This window comes from Panthera tigris, chromosome B4, assembly GCF_018350195.1.
Source record: "Panthera tigris isolate Pti1 chromosome B4, P.tigris_Pti1_mat1.1, whole genome shotgun sequence".
Taxonomy (NCBI): domain Eukaryota; kingdom Metazoa; phylum Chordata; class Mammalia; order Carnivora; family Felidae; genus Panthera; species Panthera tigris.
In genome coordinates this window covers 115,377,929-115,401,944 of record NC_056666.1, presented here as the reverse complement: position 1 = coordinate 115,401,944, position 24,016 = coordinate 115,377,929, and the positions used below count along the sequence as shown (strand labels likewise).

The 24,016-nt window shown below is 38.4% G+C and overlaps 2 protein-coding genes across 10 annotated transcripts in view; one reads left to right on the top strand and one right to left on the bottom strand.

Moving 5' to 3' along the window:
* The window catches only part of VEZT (vezatin, adherens junctions transmembrane protein), a 78,774-nt gene extending 73,332 nt beyond the window's left edge, over positions 1-5,442 (bottom strand). For all 8 annotated transcript variants that reach the window (XM_042992922.1, XM_042992926.1, XM_042992918.1 and 5 more), the window contains exon 1: positions 5,305-5,442. In XM_042992922.1, coding sequence (XP_042848856.1) covers positions 5,305-5,340 — 36 coding nt within the window. In that variant the 5' untranslated portion in view covers positions 5,341-5,442. The remainder of the gene's footprint in view (positions 1-5,304) is intronic.
* A 356-nt stretch (positions 5,443-5,798) lies between these two features.
* The window catches only part of FGD6 (FYVE, RhoGEF and PH domain containing 6), a 115,597-nt gene continuing 97,379 nt past the window's right edge, over positions 5,799-24,016 (top strand). For both annotated transcript variants that reach the window (XM_007085631.3, XM_015539087.2), the window contains exons 1-2: positions 5,799-5,988; positions 11,400-13,800. In XM_007085631.3, coding sequence (XP_007085693.2) covers positions 5,973-5,988; positions 11,400-13,800 — 2,417 coding nt within the window. In that variant the 5' untranslated portion in view covers positions 5,799-5,972. The remainder of the gene's footprint in view (positions 5,989-11,399; positions 13,801-24,016) is intronic.

The following is a 24,016-nucleotide window of genomic DNA, read 5'->3' as shown; positions in this document are numbered from 1 at the left end:
GTGGGCTTTTCTTTCTCTCTTCCTCCTTCCTTCTTTCCTTTGTTCCAATATGTGTTACCAGCTTTCTGGTAATGCAGAGGCAGTTGCGGTAGAGACAGTGGATAGATTCTGAGTTCCAGTACTACTGTACCAGCTTTGTGGGTTATCGAGAGGCAGATGTGATGGTTTCCTGACTCTTACGTTGTTGCTTATGATCGTGATCATGTGTTCTCAGCTTCATGAGCATAACAACCTTGATAGATACTGGGTTCCTCATTTTCTATCACCCACCCAGGTTGATGTCCAACCCCCACCCACCCCACCCCTGTCTTTAGCAAGAATTCTTCTATTAGATCAGTTTAGCCAAAACCACTCTTTCTTTCTTTTTTTTTTTTTTTTTAATGTTTATGTATTTTTGAGAGAGAGAGAGAGACAGAATGTGAGTGGCAGGGGAGGGGGGAGATAGAATTCGAAGCAGGCTCCAGGCTCCAAGCTGTCAGAGCTGTCAGCACACAGCCCGATGAGGGGCTCGCACCCACAAGCAGCGAGATCATGACCTGAGTTGAAGTCGGACACTTCACTGACTGAGCCACCCAGGCTCCCCAAAACCCCTCTTATCCCAGTGTTTCCTCTTAGTAATTAAATTCCCTCTTGCCCAGGCTATATTTGCAACTAAGTCTGGTTCTCACTGAGGTCTCTTCTATTGTGATAGCCAGGATTAAAATCTGTTTACTGCTTTAAATATTGTCTAGCTCTGGTTTTTCACAGTATATCCCATGAACAAATGAGGTATACATGTTAATAAACTTGTTTGTTTTTCTCTGTTAATGTATCTTTTTTTTTTAATTCTTTTTTTCAACGTTTTTTATTTATTTTTGGGACAGAGAGAGACAGAGCATGAACGGGGGAGGGGCAGAGAGAGAGGGAGACACAGAATCGGAAACAGGCTCCAGGCTCCGAGCCATCAGCCCAGAGCCTGACGCGGGGCTCGAACTCACGGACCGCGAGATCGTGACCTGGCTGAAGTCGGACCTTAACCGACTGCGCCACCCAGGCACCCCTAATGTATCTTTTAATACAGGGTTCTCAGCCAAGAAGTAGAAGGGTAGAGGAGGGAAAATTATTTTTCTCCCCTATATTCCCTATTTGTAAAGTCAGTTCTAGAACACAGAGATGAGAAACTGCCTCATTTAGAAGGTGAGAGTAAAAATGTTCACAAATTGGAAGATTTAGTATTGTAAAGATGTCAAGTCTCTCCAAATCAATTGAATCTGTTGAATCAATCAATAGATTCAAAGCAATTCCAATCAGAATCTCAGCCTTTTTTTTTCTTAACTGAAATTGACCAGCTGATTCTAAAATTTACTTGGAAATGCAAAGGACCAAAAATAGCAAAAGCAACCTTGAAGGAAAATAAAGCTGAAAGGTTTATCTAATCAGACATTTTTTATTAAGTTATAGTGGTTAAAATAATGTTATTGGCATAAGAATGGTCAAATTGGCCAATGGAAAAGAGAGCATCCAGAAATAGAGCCACACATACAAGGTTTCCTAATTTATTACAAAGGCAACATGGTAGTTCAGTGGAAGAATGGTCAGTTGAGTAAATGCCAGGTTAACCAGACATCTATTTGAAAAACAAATTATGTTGACCTTTACTTGATACCATACAAAAATCAGTTTCACATGGATGACGGATCTAAATGCAAAAGGTAAAATAAAGCTTTGAGAGAAAATACATTTGTAACCTTAAAGTAGGCAAATATTTCTTTAAAAGTACTAACTACAAAAGAAGGTTTAATTGGATTATAAGAAAGTTAAGAGCTTCTGTTCACTGAAAGGCACAATTAAGAGAGTGCTACACATATCCTGAGATAAGATATCTGAGGTACACATATCCAACAAAGGACTTGTATCAGGTATATGTAAAGAACTCCTTTAAATCAGTAAAAGAGATAACCCAATTGAAAAATATGCAAAAAACTTGAATTGGCTTTTCAAAAGTAGATAAACAATGGGTGGGGTCATAAACATATAAAAAAGACTCTCAACTTCCTTATCAGGAAAATGCAAATTAACAGCACAGACCCTGCCTGGGATTCTCCCCCTCCAACTCTCTGCCCCTCCCCAGCTCTTAGGTACAGGTGCATAAGTGTACATATGCACTCTGTCTCTCTTTCTCAGAATAAATAAATACACTTAAAAAAAAAAAAAACAACCAGACTGATATTAGCAAGTGTTGGTGAGGATGTAGAGCAACTAGACCTCTTATAGACTGCTGGTAGGAGTATAAACTGGTATAACTGGGTTGGAATATTTGGCAGTACCTACAAAAGGTAAACATATACATTTCCTATGACTCAGTAATTTCACTTCTAAATATATATACAACAGAAATATGTTCAACAAGGGGTGCCTGGGTGGTTCAGTTGGTTGAGCATCCAACTCTTGATCTTGGCTCAGGTCATGATCTCATGGTTCCTGAGTTCAAGACTTGCAATGGGCTGACAGTGTGGAGCCTGCTTGGAATTCTCTCCCTTTCTCTCTGCCCCAACTTAAAATAATAATAGTAATAATAATAAAGAAATACGTTCAACAAAACATACATACTAAGCAGCACTATTCATAATAGTCCCGAATTGGATGCTACTCAAAGACCATGAACAGTAAGATGGATTAAAAAGCTGTCATACGTTCACATGGAATACTATGGAGAAATAACAAATGCTCGCATGACAATATGGATGAATCTAACAAAACCAGAAAGAAAAAAAGTTAGCCAAAAAAGAGATATACAAATAGAATTGCACAGTGTATAAACTATAAAAATAGGCAAAATTAAGTTCGTTATTCCAAGTCTGAATAATGGTTATATCTGAAGTGGGCAGAACCGACAAAAGAAATAAGAGGTAGCTTCTGGTGTGATGGTGATGTTCAGTTTCTTGATCTGGCTGCTGCTGCTTACATTGGTGTATTCAACATGTTAAAATTCATCAATCTGCACACACTTATGATTTGTACACTTTCCTCATTGATATTATGCTACAGAAAAGATTAATGTACATGACAAAAGGCAAGTCAATTAAACAGCAAACTGGAAGAAATTTTCTACAATTTCTTACAAGGTCTAAGTAACATATGAAGAACTCATGCAAGTCAATTTTTAAGAAGCTAGCATCCAATAGGAAAATGGACAAAAAAATACAAAAAGAAACAGGCAAGTAAAGAAATAAAAATGGTTCCAATAAATGCATAGAATATACACTAGAACAATGGAATGCTATTTTTCCTATCAAATTATCAAAGATCAAAAGAAACTAAGAAGGCTGTTGCTGAGGATTTGGTGAAATCAATGCTCTTATTCCTAATGGAAACATAAATTAGTATAACCTTTCTGTATAAGTCTTAAAAAATTGTCATATCCTTTTACCCGCTAGTTTCACCTCTAGAAATTATTCTAAGGAAAAATCAGAGTTGCAGTTAAAGATGGAATCATATCAGTGTTGATACAATGGTTATTTTGAAACAATATAATTATCCAATAATGGGAAAATGGTTATATTATGATAAACATGCATGCAGGGATATTATGTTATTAACAATATTTTCAAAGAGTAATGAATAGTTAGACTCATGATAAATTTAAGTGAAAAATACATTCAGAATTCTACGTATGATACATTTTTCTTTAAAAAATATCACACATTAAACATACATTTGCATAAAAAAAGTCTGTAAGAACACAATACTATAACGTTAATAGGGGCCATCTTTGGCTGGTAGATTAACAGATAATTTTAATTTTGTGGCTTATTTTCTATAATGAAATGTTCTTTGGGCATTCATTACTATTATATTCAGAAATCTAAGAAAATAGGGTAAAAAAAAAATAACATCCGCCCAGTTTTCTTTACCCTAGAAATCTGAGTAACCTACATTTTTGTCTCTCCTTCAGCTCCCACATTCAATCTGTAACTGCTTCCTTGATTTTACCTTAGAATTATCTGTCCAAGCCATTATTCCATCATTTTTTCTCTCATTTCCAAAATTCAAACACTTGTCTTCCCTAATGAGCTCCTCCAATCGACTCCTCATTTTGATAAAATGGCCCTATCTTTCACTACTGCTACATTCTAGCCACATGAAGCCACTTTATATAGCGACCCTCCCACTCATGCCCCTAAAAAAATCCACACCAGGTACTTTCACACCTCCTAACCTTGGCATATTCAGTTCTTTCCCGGTAATGCATTTTCTCCTTTCGATCTGTCTAATCCGATTCATAGCTCAAGATTTATCTCCGGTATCATTTACTGGGTGTAGCTTCTCTGAGGCCACAAGAATAGACTCCTGTTTCCAAATCAATCCTCCAACGACAGTTTATACATATTTCAACATTTATCATTCTGCACTTAGTGCCTCGCTTTCTCACTGTATGGAATAGGCCATTTCTTTTTAAAAATTTCTTACAATCTATTTGGATGAGTGAACATAAAGCATACATATTTGCAATATATCTATAACGGGTGTGAATTTTCTCCTGCATCTGATAGATAAGTGGCAACAAAATACTCGCCATAGAGTGTGTGTGTGTGTGTGTGTGTGTGTGTGTGTGTGTATGTGTGTGTGTGTGTGTGTGTGTGCGCGCGCGCGCGTGTGTGTTTCATTCAAGATGGCAGAGAACGTCTTAAAATAGTCCCACACAAAAGCACTCACACCCAGAGGCTCGAGTCAGAAGAACGGGCTACACCTAGCGCAACGGCAAAGGACAAAAGAATTAGACCTAGATGTTGATATGCCTCGGTCCTAAATACTCGCAGTAGGTCCCACACACAGATTTTAAAACGTGTTAGAAAACGGGCACCTGCTGCCTTCATTACGAGGGCCACGCCTCGACCGTGAAGGATGACCTGAGGCACTTCTGGATACTGACCCAAAAGATCGAGGACGAAAAAGGGGGAGGCTAAGTTGTATTCAGGAGTATCCAAAAGGCACGATAGGACCCCGCCCCGCTCGGGCAGAGTACGCCCGCGAGCATATCCATCCCCGGGGAAGGAACAAGCAGGGGGCGCCTGTCCACCGGCCTACCAACGGAGCCCCAGCTGGGAATTCTGGGCGGGCCTGAGGCCGAGGCTGCCGCGGCAAGGGTGCCTGGGGCTACACCTGTCAGGCTGCCACCAACACTAGGCCCAGAAATCGCCGAGATTCGAGGACCTAGGCGGGCAGGAGCGTCACCCAATCCGTTGTCCCGGGATCGGCCCTTCGCCTTCCCCCCTGTCCGTCTCAAACAAAGGCAATCCACATCCACCGCCATTTTCCCCTTACCTCAAAAACCACCTCTTCGTCAAAGTCCGGTGTCATCCTTCTCCGCCATGCCACCCGCCTCAGCACGATGGGAAATGAAGGCGGGAGAACAGGCGGCACCACGGCGTCTGCTACCGACTGTCCCGTCTGTCCAGAAAACTACAATTCCCAGAATGCTTCGCAGCGCACGCCCCCTCTCAGGGCCACTTATTGGAGCAAAGGATGAGCGTGTGGGTGGGAGGGGCAGGAGCGGGAGGAAGCCCGAGCTCACTGATTGGAGGAGGTTGGAGCTATTGTCCGCCTTTTACGGCTGCGACGAGCAGGGGGCGCCTGAAGTACAGATTTTTTTTTTTTTTTTTTTTTTTTTCTGGAGCTGGACTGGGGCGCGCGCCGGCGAAGCCGCGGTGAGCCCTGCTCGTGCCCGTGCCTGGCCGTCCTCCCCGAGCTCTGCTGGGAGGCGCTCGTGCTCGCCTGCCCGCCGCCTGCGGCTCGCGCCCGGGAGCGCCGCTGGGTCCCTGGAGCCGGTCGCGTCCTTTGTGCGGCGCTCTGCTTGCGCCGCGGGACCTTCGGACGGAATGCGGCCCCTGGCAGAAGCTTTTCTCTTCTTGAAGAGAACTCTGGAAACAATGGATTGTAAGAGGAGCATGGATTGAGGGGGGCTAACGGGGAAACGAGCTGCACAGGGAATCATGACTTCTGCCGCGGGTAAGTGACGGCGCTCGCGCTGCCGCTGGAAAGTTTCTAGCGAGCGCTGCTAGTCTTGGGCTCTGGAGCAACTTTCTCCTCCCGGGTGGATTAACGGTGTTCCCCTTGCCTTTCCCGAGGGCTGTGGCAAGTACGGAGCAGACGGCGTGTGCTGCCGAATATTTTCGACCCTTCCTAACCAGAGGGGCTGGTTAGAAATCGTGTCTCTCTTGGGATCTCCCTTGAAACGGAGACCCGCATTGGGAGCTCTGCGCCAGGTGAATCACTAAATGTGAAGAGGGAAACATCTGCTCGTGTGTCCCAAAGTTTGGGCGACTTTGGCTTTGCGTGTGAAAATAGTTTAGATTCCCATGTTAAGAAATCAGTTATTCTAGGAAAGGGCAGTGTTCCCGGAGTGTTGAACTCAGCCACCGCTCTGAGTCGCTTTGAACCCAGTACCAACTGGAAACCCTGACCCTTACTAGATGCGGAGGTTTAGACATTGTGACTCCTCCCGGTGGTTTTTCCTGTTACCTGAGAAGCAGAGGAGTAGAATTGTCGATAGCAATGTTTTCCTCACCTCACCCAGTTTTTATGGGTTTTTTTCTGTTTCTACCTGGTTAGTCGAAGCCTTATTTTCTGTCTGCCTCCCATAGTCCTTTCTCTTCATCCAGATGACAAAGCCTGTAATTTACCTTTGTGTGAATTTTGCGGATTTCTTGGCGTTGTGTTTCTAAACAGTCTTAAGGGACAGTTCTTATTTTCCAACATGGTTAGTAAAGTAATTGCTAATTACTGTTAAAAGCGCTTTAAAAAAAAAAAAAGCACTTTATAAGACTATAGGTTAATTTTTAAACCAGAACTTAATAATGCATTAAGTATTGCGGATTTTTCTTTATGCTTTTGCCCATGTTTAAAGAAATACGCTTCATTAAGAATTTTGTAGTACAATAGTGTTAGGCTTCCCCTCAAAGCTACTTCTGAAATCAGCACTTAAGTATGATCAATTTTTCTTTGCTTTTCATGGCATTTGTTTTAAATTTCTGCAACTTGAAGCTGTCAAACAGCACTCTCAATGTTCTGATTTGTATTATTTTTAAATCATAGATATATTGGAGTGTTGCATTGCTAGGTGTAACAGATTACAGCTAACCAGGTAAAAAGTTAGGCAATAGGATAAGAAAGCAAGGAGTGAAGTATTCCTGAACATATTGCAGATCTTTCCTATTTAATGTTACATGTATGTTAAAGAGATATGTTATCATACACTGTGAAAGTTGTTTATAAACTCTTTTTGTTACCAAGGGGAGACTTTCTACGTACTTGAGGTGAACTGTTTTCATCTTAAATTTCTGTACCTCACCTTTTAATTTTTATTACTGACCCAGTCCACTTAATTTAAAATGTTTAGAAATTTAAAAGTCTTGCCAGCCATTTTAGCTCTCACCTCCTTTGGAGTTTCAAACACATTTAAAATATTCATACCTTAAATGTATTGTTTTCAATTCTAGTCCTAACAGTTTCTAATGAACAGGTCCAGAAGCATTTAAGTATGTAAATCTGATTCAGGGCTCAGTCGGGAAGTTTGATTCTTTCATTTGAATTACCCTAGAATAATGCAAGCTACTTTTATATTTTATCAACTTTACAATTAATCCACAGACATTTTTGTGGTGTTTAAAAGAACACTTCCTGTGTTTAGCTGAGTTAGTTGGTTTTTAACATGGCTTGCTGAGAACATTAACTACCTTTTTGTCTGTTAAGATTTTTTATTCTTTATCATGTCTAAATGGAGAATATGGAAGAGAACTGGGGTTTTGTTTCCATTCTTATAAAATTATGTGTTTATCATTTTTGTAAACTCTTTATGATGCTTTTTGGTACATAATCAAATTAATTAAAACATTAAGAGTGTTATTTGCAGTTGGGGGAGGGGGTGTTTGTTTACATTAAATCTAATCTGATGTATTTGGGATGGTTTGGCTTCATTTTTTAAAAATAAGATAAATGTAGAACATCTAAGTTATATGTATCCTGAAGAAGAGCTTTCTTCGTTTTTCTGCATCTGTGAAAGAGTAGGCCCGTAATAGAGACTTTAGAATTATTCTAGTCAGTATATGAAAAGGGAGAGATGATTATCAGTGTATATTTTGTATCTTTTAAAACATATACAGCCTCATTAATGTGCTTTGCCTTTGGGCTGGCCAATAGCTAAGAAGGTGTGCACATGTGAACCACAGCCATCTGTGTCTAACAGATGACGCGTATGTTTGTAATAGTAAAATGGTACTAGTGCTTTACTTTCTTACCTTATTTTTCCCTGAAGCCAAACAGCTGTGTAAATAAAAGATTTGCTGCTTTGCTCTACACTTTTGGGTCTAAATGTTGTTACAGTATTAAGATCCAAAGGTGCTGGGTTCATTTCCAAACATCATGCACTTATTTCAAGAGTGACATAGGAGCAGGCCATAATGACTTGTTATTTTTTGAGTTGTGTTTCTTTCGAGATAGAGCCACTAAATAATAATAATAATGATAATAATAATGATAATAATAATAATATAAATTAAATAAATGTAGTTTAATAAATTAAATAATTTAATTTAATAAATTAAAAGGATTTTGGATATTGCTATACCAGTGACTTAAATATTTGCTCTTACTAATGATTAATAACTCATTTAATAATCCTACTGAAGTTGATTCCTGCTAACTTTTCAGAATATTATTCTACATTTAAATGGATATTGATTTTTTTTTTTTTTTTAAAAAGAAATTGTCTGTTACTGAGACCTATTGAAGGGTATGTATGTGGCAGCTTTGACTATTCCCAGGCTCTATTTTCAGGACTGGGGATAGAGCATTATGTCAAAATGCCTCCTCTCTTGGAGCTTGCCTTCTAATGGTGAAGACTGACAAAGTCCTACTGAAGAAATATCATATAAAGATAAGGGACTAGAGAATATAAGGATTCTCCTGAAGCAAGGATCACAGAAGTTATAATCTCGGAATCATATAGGCTTTAGAAATCTGTTCAAATCCCTCATTTACAAGTAAGGAAACTGAGGCAACCAGATCTTCACAAAGGCACAGAATTAGGTTAGCCAGCTGAGTTATGTTAATCTGCTTCCTCCAATACATAGTTAACAGTGGTGAGCTAATGTTCACAGTCATCTATTTAATGCAGTGAGTGAGCATTGAAAAGTGTTAGGTACATATGCTATGCTGTGTTTGTCGGGAATCAACCACCACTCATACGTATTTGCTTGAATTTCTACAAAACTAACAGAGAACAGGTATTTATGGCCCTTGGATGCTGATATGTGTATAATATGCTGATATGCTGATAATGTGTATAAAGCACATTTAAAGAAAATAGTGAAATTGTTACCAAAGAGTAAAAAACAATTTAACTAAAAAGCAAAAATTGGTTAGATGGCCCTGAAGCTTTTGACAGGCTATAAGATTCAGAAAGTAAAAGATTAGTTTGATGAGACTGGATTTTTGTTTTTTGGGTTTGTTTGGTTTTTTTAGTTGTGGTAAAATACACATAAATTTTCCATCTTTACCATTTCTAAGTGTATAGTTCAGTAGTGTTAAATACCTTCATGTTGCCGTGCAGCCAGTCTCCAGGACTCTTTCCATCTTGCAAAACTGACTTTTTTTTTTTTTTAATTCCTTCAAAAATCCCAAAGATAAGATGTTTTAAGAATGGTTACAAAAATGAAATCAACATGACAGTTTGTCAGTTTTCATTATCTTGGGTAAGGTGGGAGGTTGGGAAGAGGCCTAGGGCAATCGTACTTTCCCTTAAGACTTAATAGGTCAAGAGTTTAATTTAATAGACTATTATAACAAGGTTTATCATTAGGTTTTGAATGGTTTTACAATTTTTTTCTACTTAAAAGTAATAGCATGTGTATTAAATAGCTAAGTGAAATTGTGTAGCTTTGGGAATTTGTATTAAATTATTTTGGAAGTATTTTTTTATTATCTTCTTTATTATGACATTATACCAGGAATTGAATGAGAGGGCATTTGTCATTGTGTGACCTTGGTTTGGGAAAATGATTGTTAAAAGGAAGTAGAGCACCCTATTCTCTCCCTCTCTCTCTACCCACCCCCCACACTTTCATGTCATATCTTCCCAAGTGTCGTGACTAATTTCCTTTGTTGAAAAGAAAATCATCACTAAATGAAGTATCAAAGCCTCTGTGTATTCAAGTACTTAATGTCCAACAGATATTTGGAAAGATTTATGGTTTTTGTTTAGTAAATTAAGTTTTTGTTAAGCATGAGATCCTGTTGGAGGAACAAACATGCAGTGTAAGAAGTATAAGATAAAATATTTTTACTTTAGGTATCCTTGGGGAAATGTGACTAGGTGATAAGAGATAGTTTAGGTGGAAAAACGTAAAGAACTTTAAAAAAAATACAGATATTCGGGCTCTGTATATCTTTATTTTATAGGTCTTTTGAGTGAGGCTTTTATTAGGTACCTTTAGGATAGGACCAGGTCTGTATAAACCTAGCATTGTATAATAGGTGTTTATTAAGTGCTTTTTATATAATGTCAAAGGAGGATTGCTACAATTGAAATTGTGGTCATCTTTTGTGTGTGTGTGTGGTTATCTTTTAAATGTACTACAGTAGTCATTATTAATTAAGGGTACACAGTATATTCACATGTGGAACTTAAAAGAATACACGTGTCCAGGCTGTATTCCCAGAATCTCTGATTGATTAGATGTGGTGTAGAACCTATACACATGCCTTTTTAAAAAATAAAGCTCTGGGAAGGATTATAATGAAAATTCCCAATGACAATTTCTGTACAGAGAAATCCAACTTTAAAATGAATTGAATAATACAGAAGAATTACTTTTGTTTTTAAGTTCGGAAAATTTTTGATTTCTGTATTCCTTTTTAAGATGGTTTTGGGGTTCTAGTGGGGTAGGATCTTGAGAAAAAGCATTTATATAACTCTATGGTATATCATTGAAGTTGAAGAATACTACTGCTTACTGAGAGGCAAACTTAAAGAGTTCTATCTACATGTAACTTAAGCAAATTCACTCACTTAGCACTCAGCAAATGAAGTACTTTTCTTCTATAAGGGTCCCAAAAGCAGAAGCCAATGATCTCATTTAGTGTCTACTGAAGATATGGTAATCTGTTCTAGAGTTAGAAGAAAAACTGTTTTGGACTTGATAAGAAATGTACACTCTACCCAAAGCTTTGTATATTGGAATTGAAGGACAATTTAAGGAATTTTCGAGAGTAACGTTGACTCTTTAACATAATCTGCCTAGTAAAATGTAAGTTCACCATTTTGTCAAAAAAAGTAAAAATGTTATCAAATTTAATCATTTATCATCTTTTGGGTTTTGTTTTTTGTTTTTGTCATCAAATTATTATTTTTTCCTTTCTAGAGATTAAGAAGCCACCAGTGGCCCCCAAGCCAAAGCTTGTGGTAGCAAATAATAAGCCTGCTCCACCTCCTGTTGCGCCTAAACCTGATATTGTGATTCCTAGTGTTCCACAGTCAACAAAGAAAACCAAACCAGCAATAGCCCCGAAACCAAAGGTTCTGAAAGGCTCACCTGTTAGAGACATCGGGCAGTCACCATCAAGGAAAATCATTGTGAACCTGCAAGAGCATAAACAGGAATTACCTAAAAATGCTGACAACTCTAATTGTAAAAATGTAGGGCATCAGAGCAGCGATTATATTTTACCAATGTGCTCCTGTAATTCTCCGTGTATCCATAAACTTGGGAATAGAGAACATGTGTGTGTAAAGCAGCTTATCTTAGAGCCCCTGGAAATGCATGAAAATTTAGAAAATAGTAAAATTGATGAGTCCTCTTCAGCTATAAAAACAAGGAGTAAATGTGATTCTAACTTTGAAAAAGTCAGGAGCCAGAATGCAGTAGTTTTAAAGGCAAACATCCTAGAAGAGAAGCTTAAAGATGTTTTAACACAACGAGCATCACCTTTTATTTCCCTACAGAAGCACAGCTCCACAGACAGCCCAGAAATGACTGATGGCTATAATTCCAACAGACAATTCAGAATTGAGTTTGCAGACCTGTCACCTTCCCTGTCCAGCCTTGAAAAAGTTCCTGATCATCACCACTGCCACTTACAGATTCCTAGTGATGAAACTTATCAGCATAGTAGTGAAAAAAGCAATAGTTGCTTTCATTCATCTGAACAAGAAACTCTGGAAAATGATAAAAGAAGTACTTTTCCATCTTCAGATGGAGTTAATAAGAAATCAGAAGTCAAAGATCTTGGTCCCTTAGAAATTCACTTAGTACCCTATACCCCCAAATTTCCAACTCCCAAGCCCAGAAAGACACGGGCTGCTCGTCTGTTACGCCAAAAGTATATAGATGTTCCTAGTGAAAGTACTGAAGAACCAGAGAATTTAGACAGTAACCCTTCTTGTCCTTTAGAAGCTGGTTTGAAAAACAGTAAAATTGGTGTTCTTCATCAGAATGTTTTGTGTAACCAGGAACAGGTGGACAAAGTGAAGCCAGGAAATAAAAGTGAATTGAATGTGGATTGCAACAGTGACAGACAAAATTTACTCAATCCACAGAAAGTTATGTGTCATGAAACATCTTCCTTTGAAAAAATAGAAACAGATTGTAATTTGAGTTCTGACACCAAGACAGTAGATGGTTCTAGTATGTCACTTGCTATGGACAAAGGGACCAGTTTTATAAGATGCAGTACTTTATCTATGAGCCTGCCTAAGCAACTCAAATTAACTTGCAATGAACATTTGCCTACTGCCTGTAACCTGGAAGCATCTGCCCCTCAAATACAAAAAGAATCTATAATAAAAGGTGAAAGTTCCTCAAGAATTGTCCCCAAAAAACCTCAGAGACACAGCTTGCCTGCTGCAGGAGTACTTAAAAAAGCTGCCTCAGAGGAGCTGGTGGAGAAAATTTCTTATCCCTCAAATGAAGAAAACAATTCAGAGAAGGGTCTAGAAAGAAATCACCTTCGACATTTGTGTGCCCAAAACCATGGTATGTTGTCCTCCTTTGATATGACTAAACAGACTTCAGAAAAGCCAGTGTGGAAATTACCTCATCCTATTTTACCCTTTTCAGGGAACCCAGAATCCTTAAAATCTGTCACCATATCATCAAATAGTGAGCCTTCAACTGCCACGACTAAGCCTAGAGCGAAATCATTATCTGCTATGGATGTGGAGAGGTGCACTAAGCCTTGCAAAGACTCTCAAAAGAAGAACTCGTTAAAGAAGTTGCTGAACATGAAACTGTCCATCTGTTTCATGAAGAGTGATTTCCAGAAATTTTGGTTCAAGAATAGCCAAGTTGGAGATACAACCACAGGCAGCCTCTCAGGTGGGGAGCGGAAAGGGATTGAAAGTGATTGGCATGGCACGTTGGTAGAAGAAAAGAAAAGTAAGCCCATCAAAGCATACTCTGCAGATAATTACAGCCTAGAATCCCAGAAGAAGAGGAAAAAGTCTCGGGGCCAGACCAGTGCAGCTAATGGACCAAGATCTGAGTCTTTGGATGACCAAATGCTCTCCAGGGAGTCATCATCTCAGACACCTTGCAAATCTATTACAAGTGGCTATGCACCAGAGTATGAAAATATACGCCATTATGAGGAAATACCAGAGTATGAGAACTTGCCATTTATTATGGCCGTAGGGAAAACTCCCGAGTTAGAATGGCAAAATTCCAGAAGCATGGAGGACACCGATGCAAATGTGTATGAGGTAGAAGAGCCATATGAAGCTTCAGATGGCCAGCTGCAACTTGAACCCAGACATCAGCATTCCAGGTAACACTTAGGTGCCAGACAGGCACTGCGCTTTAACTGAAATTAACCTGCAGCAACCCTGTGAGATGGGGAAAATCACTTGGTGAGAGAGTGGCTTAGTTAAGCATATATTAAATTATTCCAAACTACAGTATTCTTTTATCATATAGCCAGAATGGATGTTTTCAATGCAAGCTTGAAGTAGTTGAGTTATTTTAGTAGCTGATTCAAAGAATTTGACCCAGTGATAGTGTAGATAGTACAAGAGAGACCTAGAAGAGCGAGTTTGCAGGGCCTCCACAGCACCAACTTAGAAGTCATAGCAGGAAACTAGGAGAGGAAATTGGCCAGTTCAGTGAGGTTTATTTGTTAGGTGTAGGAATCTGTAAAGTTTGAAATCCATGTGTTTGCCTATGGTGCCCTTGTCAGTTAAAACCTCTAAATTTGCAAAATTTCCTCTCTGATATTAGTTATTTTGCTTGTTGAGGACTAATTGCTGACTTCATATGGACGTAGGAAAAATGCAGGAAGTGGAAAGGTACTATCCTTTCTTTCTGAGTTTTGTATGCATACATGCTACTTCTGATATACCTACCTACTCCATCCATCTTATTAAAACCTTGACCATCTTTAATGGTCCAGCTCAGCAACCACTGGCTTCATGAAGCTTTTACAGACCTAGTAGCAAGTGTTTATTTCCTATTCTGATCTCCCTTTTATGCTGTGGTATCCTTACAGCCTTTCTCTGTGTGTTTTATGGTGTAATTATTTATTGGTATGTCTGGTGTTCTGTTTTTAGTTTTAAGCTCCAAGAAGAGTTTGAGTCATACCTTTTTATCCTTCATGAGGTCAACCAAGGGGCTGAGGAGGAATGAGTAGGTGTTGGTTGGATGATAAAATGAATAAAAAAAGAGGCAAAAAAAAAAAAAACCCAACCCACAACACAACCACTGCAGCTGCCTTTTTTCTCTCTGTAGTCACAAAGAGGGGCCTTTGCATTGCATTTAAAGTGTTTTGTATTTAACAAAAAGCACATAGACTCTTTTTGAAGTCTTCGTGTTCTTATATATAAACCTCAAGCCTTTGAATACTCAGATCTACAGTGGGACTTTTGCAGAAATGTTAACATATATGGCACGTAGTAGGGGCTTAAATGATTATCAGGAGAATTGAATAAATAAAAATGTCAAGCAAAATCTTAGTGTACCAAGTAAAATTGTTCTAATTTCTTTTAGCTTACAGATGCTCTTCTAACGTTTTTCTTTAGTCATAAACCCTGTCCTTCCTCCTTTGACCCATGAAAGATTTAGCCTCCCTTGCCTAACTTTTCTCATAGCTGACTCCATTCTGTTTACAACTGTCTACTCTGAACGTTAGTACCTAGGCAAAAGCCTTTTTCTTGGCATAAATATTTTGACAGAGAATTGAAATTAAGTATCCCAACTTAAAAAAAAAAATGTATTCTCATGCTTGCTCTTCTGTCCATGGAACAGTTTTGTTGGTATTGCCCTCCTTTTAATATTCTTCTGTATAGTGAATAGTGTGTCTGTGAGAAAGGGAAATTAATTTGGCTTCTTTATGGTATACTACTGTCCTTACCTAAGATGAAGTTTTTTTCTTGAAACTGGAGGTTTGGTCATCCCATTGGCCCTCAGGCTTAAATCTCAAGGATCTGTCATTATTGCTAACACCAGCTGTAAACTTCTGGAACTCAGCCTTTTTCTGCTGTTTCTTACGCAGGACGCTTTGCTCTGATGGTGGTGGGAAACGTGGTTGGAAGGGGTTAATGTACACAGCCAGCCTGTGCAGCTGGATGGCATTCTTAAGGAGGGTTCTTTCTCAAGGCCACAGGAAACTGAGGGTGGCTTTGGACAGGTTACAGGCTGTCAAGTAGGGCAGTCTGGTGAAGAGTGAGTGAGCTTTGCTTTTGAATTAGCTTTCCACAGAGATTTTTGTTTAGGCCTGGAGCAGGGAGCCAGGCTTGAGACTCTTGAAATGTGCCAGCTGAATCAAAACCCTTCAGTCATAGGGTCAGACTAACAGCTTTTCCTGGGAGGTTGTACCTTTTGTAAACAACATTGAATAGACAGAGAAAGCAAAATCCAAGCCCTCATGAGGAGGATACCTGGACACCCTAAAATAAGGTAAATGAGAAGTGGGACATACATTTCAGGTGAGTTGAGTGGATCCAAATGGAAATCCTGTTTGGTAATCTAGCTGTTGAAAATATATAGACCTCTGCCTTGCAGTAATTAAAGTCCAACCCAGTAAAGTTCTAAAATGATTAGAAAAAACACATTATGAACCCTATGTAAGATCGTTCTGCTGGAAAGAGTAGACAAGTGTCTTTAACAGTTTCTCCATCCTCAGGGAAGAGATTCTGGCTCTTTCAGAGGAGATTGGCTCACAGAGACTTACTAATTTTATAGAGTCCACGTATATAATTAACCAGATTCTGGATTAGTAAACAGACACTGCCAAGCTTGAGGTGGCTCATATGGTCACCTTCTTTAGAAGACAGATGTTTCATGAATCCAACAGCTTAATATTTACTAATTCATAACATGTTTGTCATTTATCAGGAAATAATTGTATACAGTCCCCAGTTACAAATAGGATTATATTCTAAAAGTTAATTGTAATTTGGAACTTAGAGTGTATTGTCCAAAGAAACAACTTTGGAAACATTGGTAAAGGACTCAGTTTAGCACCCAAATTATATTAACCATTACTGTACTGGCTTCCACTTCCCTTGTCCTGGGTGAATTCTTCCTCTCAGCTTCTCTTTGTGCTGAGGCAGGAGCATTGGCCAAGGTGGGGTTGAGCACCCCCATGTCAGAGAAGCAAATCCACTGAGTCTGAGAGTCAGTGTTTATGGAAAGGGTGAGGTGACTAAAGAATGAGGAAATCTGGGGCTGGGTTTGCTTTGAGAAAGACTGTAAGGCATTGGGAGTGATAAGGAGAAGGGAAGGGCTGGGTGATTGGGATTTAGAGTGCAGTGGATTTTCTTTCCCTCCTTTCTCCTCACTATTCCTATCCCTCCTCTCTTTCCCTCCCCATTCTCCACTGCAGGATTCTGCTAATTGGGTTTCTGACCTCAGGCAAGAGTGAGTAGAGGAAACTGGAGGAGGGGAGTTGGCTGCTGTGAGGAGTGGTGCTGGGAAGCCCTGCAGCCAAGAAGGGTGAATAGCCAAATATGAAGGTAAAGGAGGGTGAAGGGAATACCCCTGGCCGTAGAAACTGTAGCTTTTGGTGTTCCCAGATCGGTCACCGTTTGCTTACTGCCCTGGGTTCTCAAAAGCAGTTTTGTTGGGAGCCAGATTGTGAGAAACTCTGGAGTATTCTGGTGCCTTTTGGGTATAGTTAGGAGCTCTCTTGCCTGAAATGTTTCAAACATGATTATCCTCAAATACATAGCAGGCAGCAGGCCTTTCTGTCTCACTGGCATGCAGGCTAATGAGTGCTTATTTATTAGTATTATTTAAGAAGTTCGATTTTCATAGGGAAGTTTGTAAATTTGGGCTGTTAATATTAAAGAGTTACAGACAAATTAGCAAAATAATAGTATGCCAATATGGGAATTTTCCTTTTGAAATTGTAGTGGATTTCTTAACTCTCTAACCAAGAAAAACTTTCCCTGGAACCTTTCTACCTTTTTCCTCTGTTGTTTAATTCTTATTATAAGCACTTCAAAGAAAATGAATGATTGTTGAGTTTTCCTGGGTAACCTAGCAAGCCCTCAGTTTATATATTCCACAATATTGACCCATGTGTAAAGCACTGTGCCTTCAAAAGTGAAAGGAGAGTGCCTACTCCCCAGAGTTTCTGTCCAGTGAGGCAGCAGACAATTACAGGGCAGCATGGTTTTGTGATTCCAAACTTTGTCCGAGTTATACCCCAAGAAGGGTGTTAAAGATGACTTCACAGGGCACCTGGCTGGCTCATTCGGGGAGGAGCATGCAATTCTTGATCTCAGGTTTGTGAGTTTGAGTCCCAGGTTGGGTGTAGAGATTACTTAAAAAAATAAATTAAGATAAAGATGACTTCACAAAGGTGGTAAGACTAGACCCAAGGCTTATAAAAATGGACAAGATTGAATTTGGCATTTAGGAGGTCATTTTTTAACCTTGATAAGAACAGTGTCAGTGTTGCTCTAGAGGAAGAAGCCAGATTGCAGACTGAGGAGGATTTCAAAGAGAGGAAATGGAATCAGCCAATGTAGATGGCTGTTCTTGAAACTTTGCCCAGAAGTCCCCATCACTTGACAGGTTTGGATTTATCTTTTGGTTTTCCTCAAGCACCAAGATTCAAAATAAAATAAACTTCAAAATAATTTCTTCTTAATCAGTAGACCCTCATTTCTGATGAAGGAAAGTATTAAGTTTTTTGTTTGTTTTCTCCCCGTTTTAAGCACAAAACTGGGCTTAATGAGCTGGCCAAATGACAAATCGTCTAAAATCCTGTTATGGCTTCTGTGTTGTAAATCATCAGACCTAGTGTGTCTTGGGTTGCATTTACCATCTGGTGGTAGTGTTGGATTTTAATGTAATGATTAAAGTATAAATTAATAGCCCTAATAAGCATTTCCACCTTATTGTAGCACTGATAAGATTATGCACTGTTAGAGGGTAAGGGTTAGGACTCCTCCTGTATCTCAACAGAAGCCTTTTACTGGGAGTTATTTACAGCATCATCAGCTCAGGAAATATCAAGCATTTGTATGGCTCTTTAACTTTGGCTTTCTTGTGTTGGAATCATAACCTCACAATTTTGGCAAATCTGTTTGTTTACATACTTACCCTGCATTTGAAACTGCAGCTAGGAGCATTGGATTTTATTTCTTGGCAATAAAGCTTTTCTTTTTTCCTTTCAAATTAATTATTAGCAATTAGTGAAATTGCAGTATTTTTTCCAGCACTGTCACTTTGGTCTCATTTTTTGCCGAAACAGATAAGTGATATTTTATCAAACATTATGCTTTTCTGTGTTGGAATGTCACTTTATACTTTTGGATGCATATTTTTAGTCAAGAGATAGAAGAACAAATATCCTAAATTATGATTGTGTGTACACACATACATCCTGTCATGGTAAAAATACATTGTGTTGAGATAGATGATATTTGCACATTTGGGGGGTGGGTGGCATTATTTTTAGAGATGATTGGTTTTCCATTGCTAGATTTTTATTAAATTTTTGAATAGTAAAAATCTAAAAATTTTGTAATTTAGCCAAGGATATCATAATTTTGCTTTTTAAAAGTTAATAATCAATTATATCAGTGAAACAAATTGCTTTGCAAAATGAGCTTCTGACCTATTTCCTAGAAAAACATTCTCAGTGTGAACCTTTTGGGAAAGGACACCTGTGGGGAAGGGACAAGGATGGCCTTCATTGTTTTCCTAAACATTTTTAATTCCTGTAAGGACCTGATTGGTAAAGATAATCTGATAATCCATCAATCTGTAAATGGATTAAGCCTGTTAATAGGATGTTTGGAACTCAATGCATTTTTGCAATAGAAATAACTGTGAGTAGGTCTTAGGTTCCTAGCCAGCCCACAAGAACTTATTTAGCTTCTGATATGTGAAAAGTGCAATGGAAATTAATAGCAAATGAAATTGTGGCAATACCAAAACAGAACGATAAAATAAGATTTTTGTAACTTTTAAATGCTGATACATTCAAGGAGGTGTAAAAGGTGGTGTGTTGAGGAACTTATTAGGAAGGAACAGGATGAAGAAGTGGAGAAGATGAACTTTGGCTCACCATTCCTCCAGGTGGTTCAGGGGAATTCCAAATCTAGGCTCATGTTCTTTTGTAGGGTGATGAGTGTATTCATATTTCAGGTATTCGTAAGTAATGCCTGTGCTTTGTATATTACTTTTGTAAGCTTTCTGTGTTCTTCCAGACATTTCTTTTAAATGCATCATCTTTTCCTGGAATTACATAGATTAATTTGGTATTTAGGGCAAGCCCTTTATTAAAAAAGTAGACGTGTTTATATGAGCCTATTTATTTTAATACTTTTTTGAAACTATATTAGTAGCGAAGTGTAGCAAAGTGTGCCACAACTCAAAGAGCGGTTTGAGTTGTAGCACATTTGGGTGTAGGAAGCTACAAAGTAGATGTTTTTTATTAAATTCTGAGTTAAGTTCAAGAACTGCACTGCCTAGTTTCCTCTGGGTGGTATAGAAAAACTACTTTGGATTAGTCTGAGTCTGGTAATCGTGTTTGTGGATCTCTGAAGGTTAAAAAAAAAAAAAGTATTTGCAAGTAGTTTTGACGTCAGACAGAGATAATCTATCTTTGGAATTATAAAAATTGGGTTGACCAAATAGACTATCAGTGGAGTAAAGTGTGATGATAGTATTTCCAGGAAGAACAGCTGTCTTCTGCATATCTCAGCCCTTCTTGTTTGCATGTATTATAGAGCCATTTTGGTTCCATATAAGTGTGCATTGGAGTAAGGTTGTATTTGGTGTTATCATACCCTTTTATACAAGAAGAAATCGAATCACGGTGATGGTGACTTCAGGAAAAATGGACAATTAAAATACAATGAGATTCGTGATTCTGAGCCCTAATGTCCAAGGGTCTGTTTACCAGACTCTCCCATTTATCAAAGTATTTTGGTTTCTGCTTCAGGAAAGGTGAAATAATAAACACTGAACAAAGAAAATCAGTTCCCCTGAATGTTTGGATAAAAATAAAAAGGAAAACAAACACATTAGCCTTTTTCTGTTTGAAATGGTGTAACTGCTTATTCTTGAGCTCCCATGGATTCCATAGAAAACTTTGTTTTACTTAGATCATATATTTTTTTGAAGTCAGTTTCTTGGTAACATATTTTTGGCAAGTTGATATACTTTGGCATATGTTAGTATCATCTGAAACATTAGGAATTAAAGAATAGATTTGGTTTTTGATAAATTTAGAATAGCTCGTTCTTTTTTCTTTCTTCATCTGGAAAGTAGTTCCGATTTGAACTATTTGGCAATTGTAATTTCAAGTCCAGGAAAGTTGGTGTAATGTATACAGAAGGAATAATTAGTGACTTTTTTTCTGTCTTTTCTCTTGGTCTTTAGATGTATCTGCAGTCACAAGTAAACAGATATTTCAATTTAAATGAGTAGCTGTTTCATTTCTTAAATTTTCTTTGTATAGTTCCACTGTTGGAAACATGAGGGAAAAGCACAGTTCCTCACTACTGCCCTTTTAGGTTGTGGGAAGTACTTGGGGTGGGAGGGAGGGATGAATAATGAGCTCATTCATGAGTCCAGATATGATTTATTTGGTATCACGTTTGGGTGGGGAAACTTAAATGGGGACCTTTTGGGTATTTTGAGAAATTTGGAAAGTCATATATGTCTTTTAATGGTTCTAGGTTAAATGTAAATTTTAGAACTAATAGAGTCATTACAAATCATCCAGTGCAGTCTCCTCATTCACTGATGAAGCCAAGCCCAGCAAGACATGCTGACTTTTTCCACACCACAGAGATGGGAAATTGCAAAACCAAGACTCCAACCTGCTGCTTCAGAATACCACATTGCCCCTTCTAATGCTGTTGTGGAACCATTGCAGTGAAAGTCAGCAAGATTTAGAAAACTCAAGTGATCTTAGTTGTTGAAAAAAGGTTTAGGTTTGCTTGTGACATTGCCTATTTTCTTCAGTTATGACAGATATTGTTATCCCTATTAGGAAGGAGGGCTGCACACAGCTTATGAACACAGGATTATATGGCTCGTGTTTTTTTTTTAATTTTTTTTTTAACTTTTTAATTTTTGAGACAGAGAGAGACAGAGCATGAATGGGGGAGGGGCAGAGAGAGAGGGAGACACAGAATCGGAAGCAGGCTCCAGGCTCTGAGCCATCGGCGGCCCAGAGCCTGACGCGGGGCTCGAACTCACGGACCGCGAGATCGTGACCTGAGCTGAAGTCGGCCGCCCAACCGACTGAGCCACCCAGGCGCCCCTGGCTCCTGTTTTTAAGATGATTTCAGGTGATTTCAGAGAGATAAGGGCTCAAACTAAGCAGAAACTTTTTAGCCAACAAATATCTGTGCTACTAATATATGTTAACAAAACTTTCTTCCCTCCACTGACTCCCCATCAATCCAGTTTTTTGCCCACCTCACCAAAAGTCTATCAACCAGATAATATCAAGGATAAGAAATGATCTTAACATCAAATAGCACAGACTCTATGCTAAATAGTAATAGTTACTATTTACTCAGTATTTCTGCTATGCCAAGCATCATGCTAGGAGCTCTCTCATAGTCCCTTCTATCCTATAAGGCAGATATTATCTTCTTTTACAGATGAGGAAACTAAGACTTAATGAGTTTTAAGTAACTTGCCCAAGGGCACGCAGGTATTGTGTAGAATATGTATGTATTGTGTAGAACTCAATATGGAACCAAGTTCCTGAGACATACTGATTTTAAATCAGGATATGTTCATATTGTTCTGTGCTGTGAGGCATTGGTTTTGCCTTTTTTTTTTTTTCTTTTTATGTTTGATATCGGTAGAGGTCTGTGAATCTTCTCTCCAGGAAACCTTGATGGACAAAGTATTTCTGTCCCAAATTTGTTCAGTGTCTAGAAGGAAAACACAAGGACACCTGCAGTGATATGTATAGGCATCACTGAGCATTTTCAGAGGCTCCAGATTTTTCATGCTAGAAGAGCTCATTGGTTGGAAAGTTTTTGTGGTTAGGAAATTGATGTTTCAGTGTTTGGAAACTGAACTATTCATGCCATATTTGCATTTAGTCAAGGTAGTGGTGTTAAAATGGGTTCCTGTCATTTAGTACCATTTTATGGGGAAATTAATGACACTGGGAGAACTATGCATGTCTCATATTTTCCCACTGATTTACGTGAAAGTTACTTTTTTAGCTATTATCACTATTCCTGATTTCATTCTTTGTCAAATACTTTCTGACCTCTAAAACACTGTAGTCTAATAGTTAATTACTATTTATGGATCCCCAAAGTAAATAATTTTGTAAAGCTGAAATACCTTTTATAATAATATATCCTTATTATCGTAATGAAAAAAAAAAAAAAACAGATTTAAATGAATGGTAGGGGTTTTTTTCCCCCAAAGAGGCAGGTGATACACTCTCTGGTTGAATATTGGAGGAGATAGGATTTCTGCAGTCTTGTGAATTATGAGAGGGCAAGACCTGGAAACTGGACAGGGAGCACATTCAGTTGGGCTATAGATTGAGAGAAAATCTTAGATGAGCACTGCTAGCATCATTTCTGGGGCTGCTGACATAGGTCACAGTCACTGGCTTCATCTACCAAGAGGCTTGTGGAATATACCTCCAAGGTGACACTGATCATGATGTCTCTGTGACTTTTTAATTTGGCATCTTGTATTCATTCTGCCTAGGCTCAACTGAATTTAGCTAGTCTTATTTTAAGCAAATAAATGCTGAAAGTCATGTGGAAAACATATTAAATTCCTTTTGTGTACACCCTGCTGGGCATTTTAACACTGTGTCTCGTGTAAAATAATTACAGTGCTAATTACGGCTTCTCCAAAGCAAGCCTGGTAAGTAAGACCTATACTTGGGTATGAAAAGTAGATACATGTATATGAAAGAACTCAAACTGAATTATAGGACTTCTGATAATTCAGACTTCTGATATATTTGTAGTTTTTTTCTCTCAATCCAAATTAATTAATCTATCCAGAAATAACTCCCCAATTGGCTCCATTGTGAGGATGTCTCATTACCAAAGAGCATGTAAGTATGGATTTTTTAGTCTACAGATGTGGATACATGTTTCACTGCCCTATATCACTTGTTTCCTGCCTCTCCTCTTCAAATGTTTTGTGCTAAAACAGGATGAAGAGGGGATAGTGGAGTGCCATGCTCTGAAGGCTTTTGTTATAGGAGCCTGCTGAAATCCTGTTGGCCTCGATCTGCCAGTTTTCCATGACTCTGATTCCCAAAGACTCCTACCTAATGACAGTTGATTTAAAAGGCATCTGATTCCCATGTAAACATAGTGACATTTTAACTGCTAATGGGGATATTTTGAAGTCATTTTATTCCATAGTAGATAATCAACTACTTCAGAGACAGTTGGTATTTTAGATTTTATTTTATAGAATTTATATAGAGAATTTTGGTAAAATATAGATTTTACTTTTATAGAAATTAGTAAACTTAATTCCCCTTGGATAAACCAGAAACCAAATAATTACCTCTTACTATG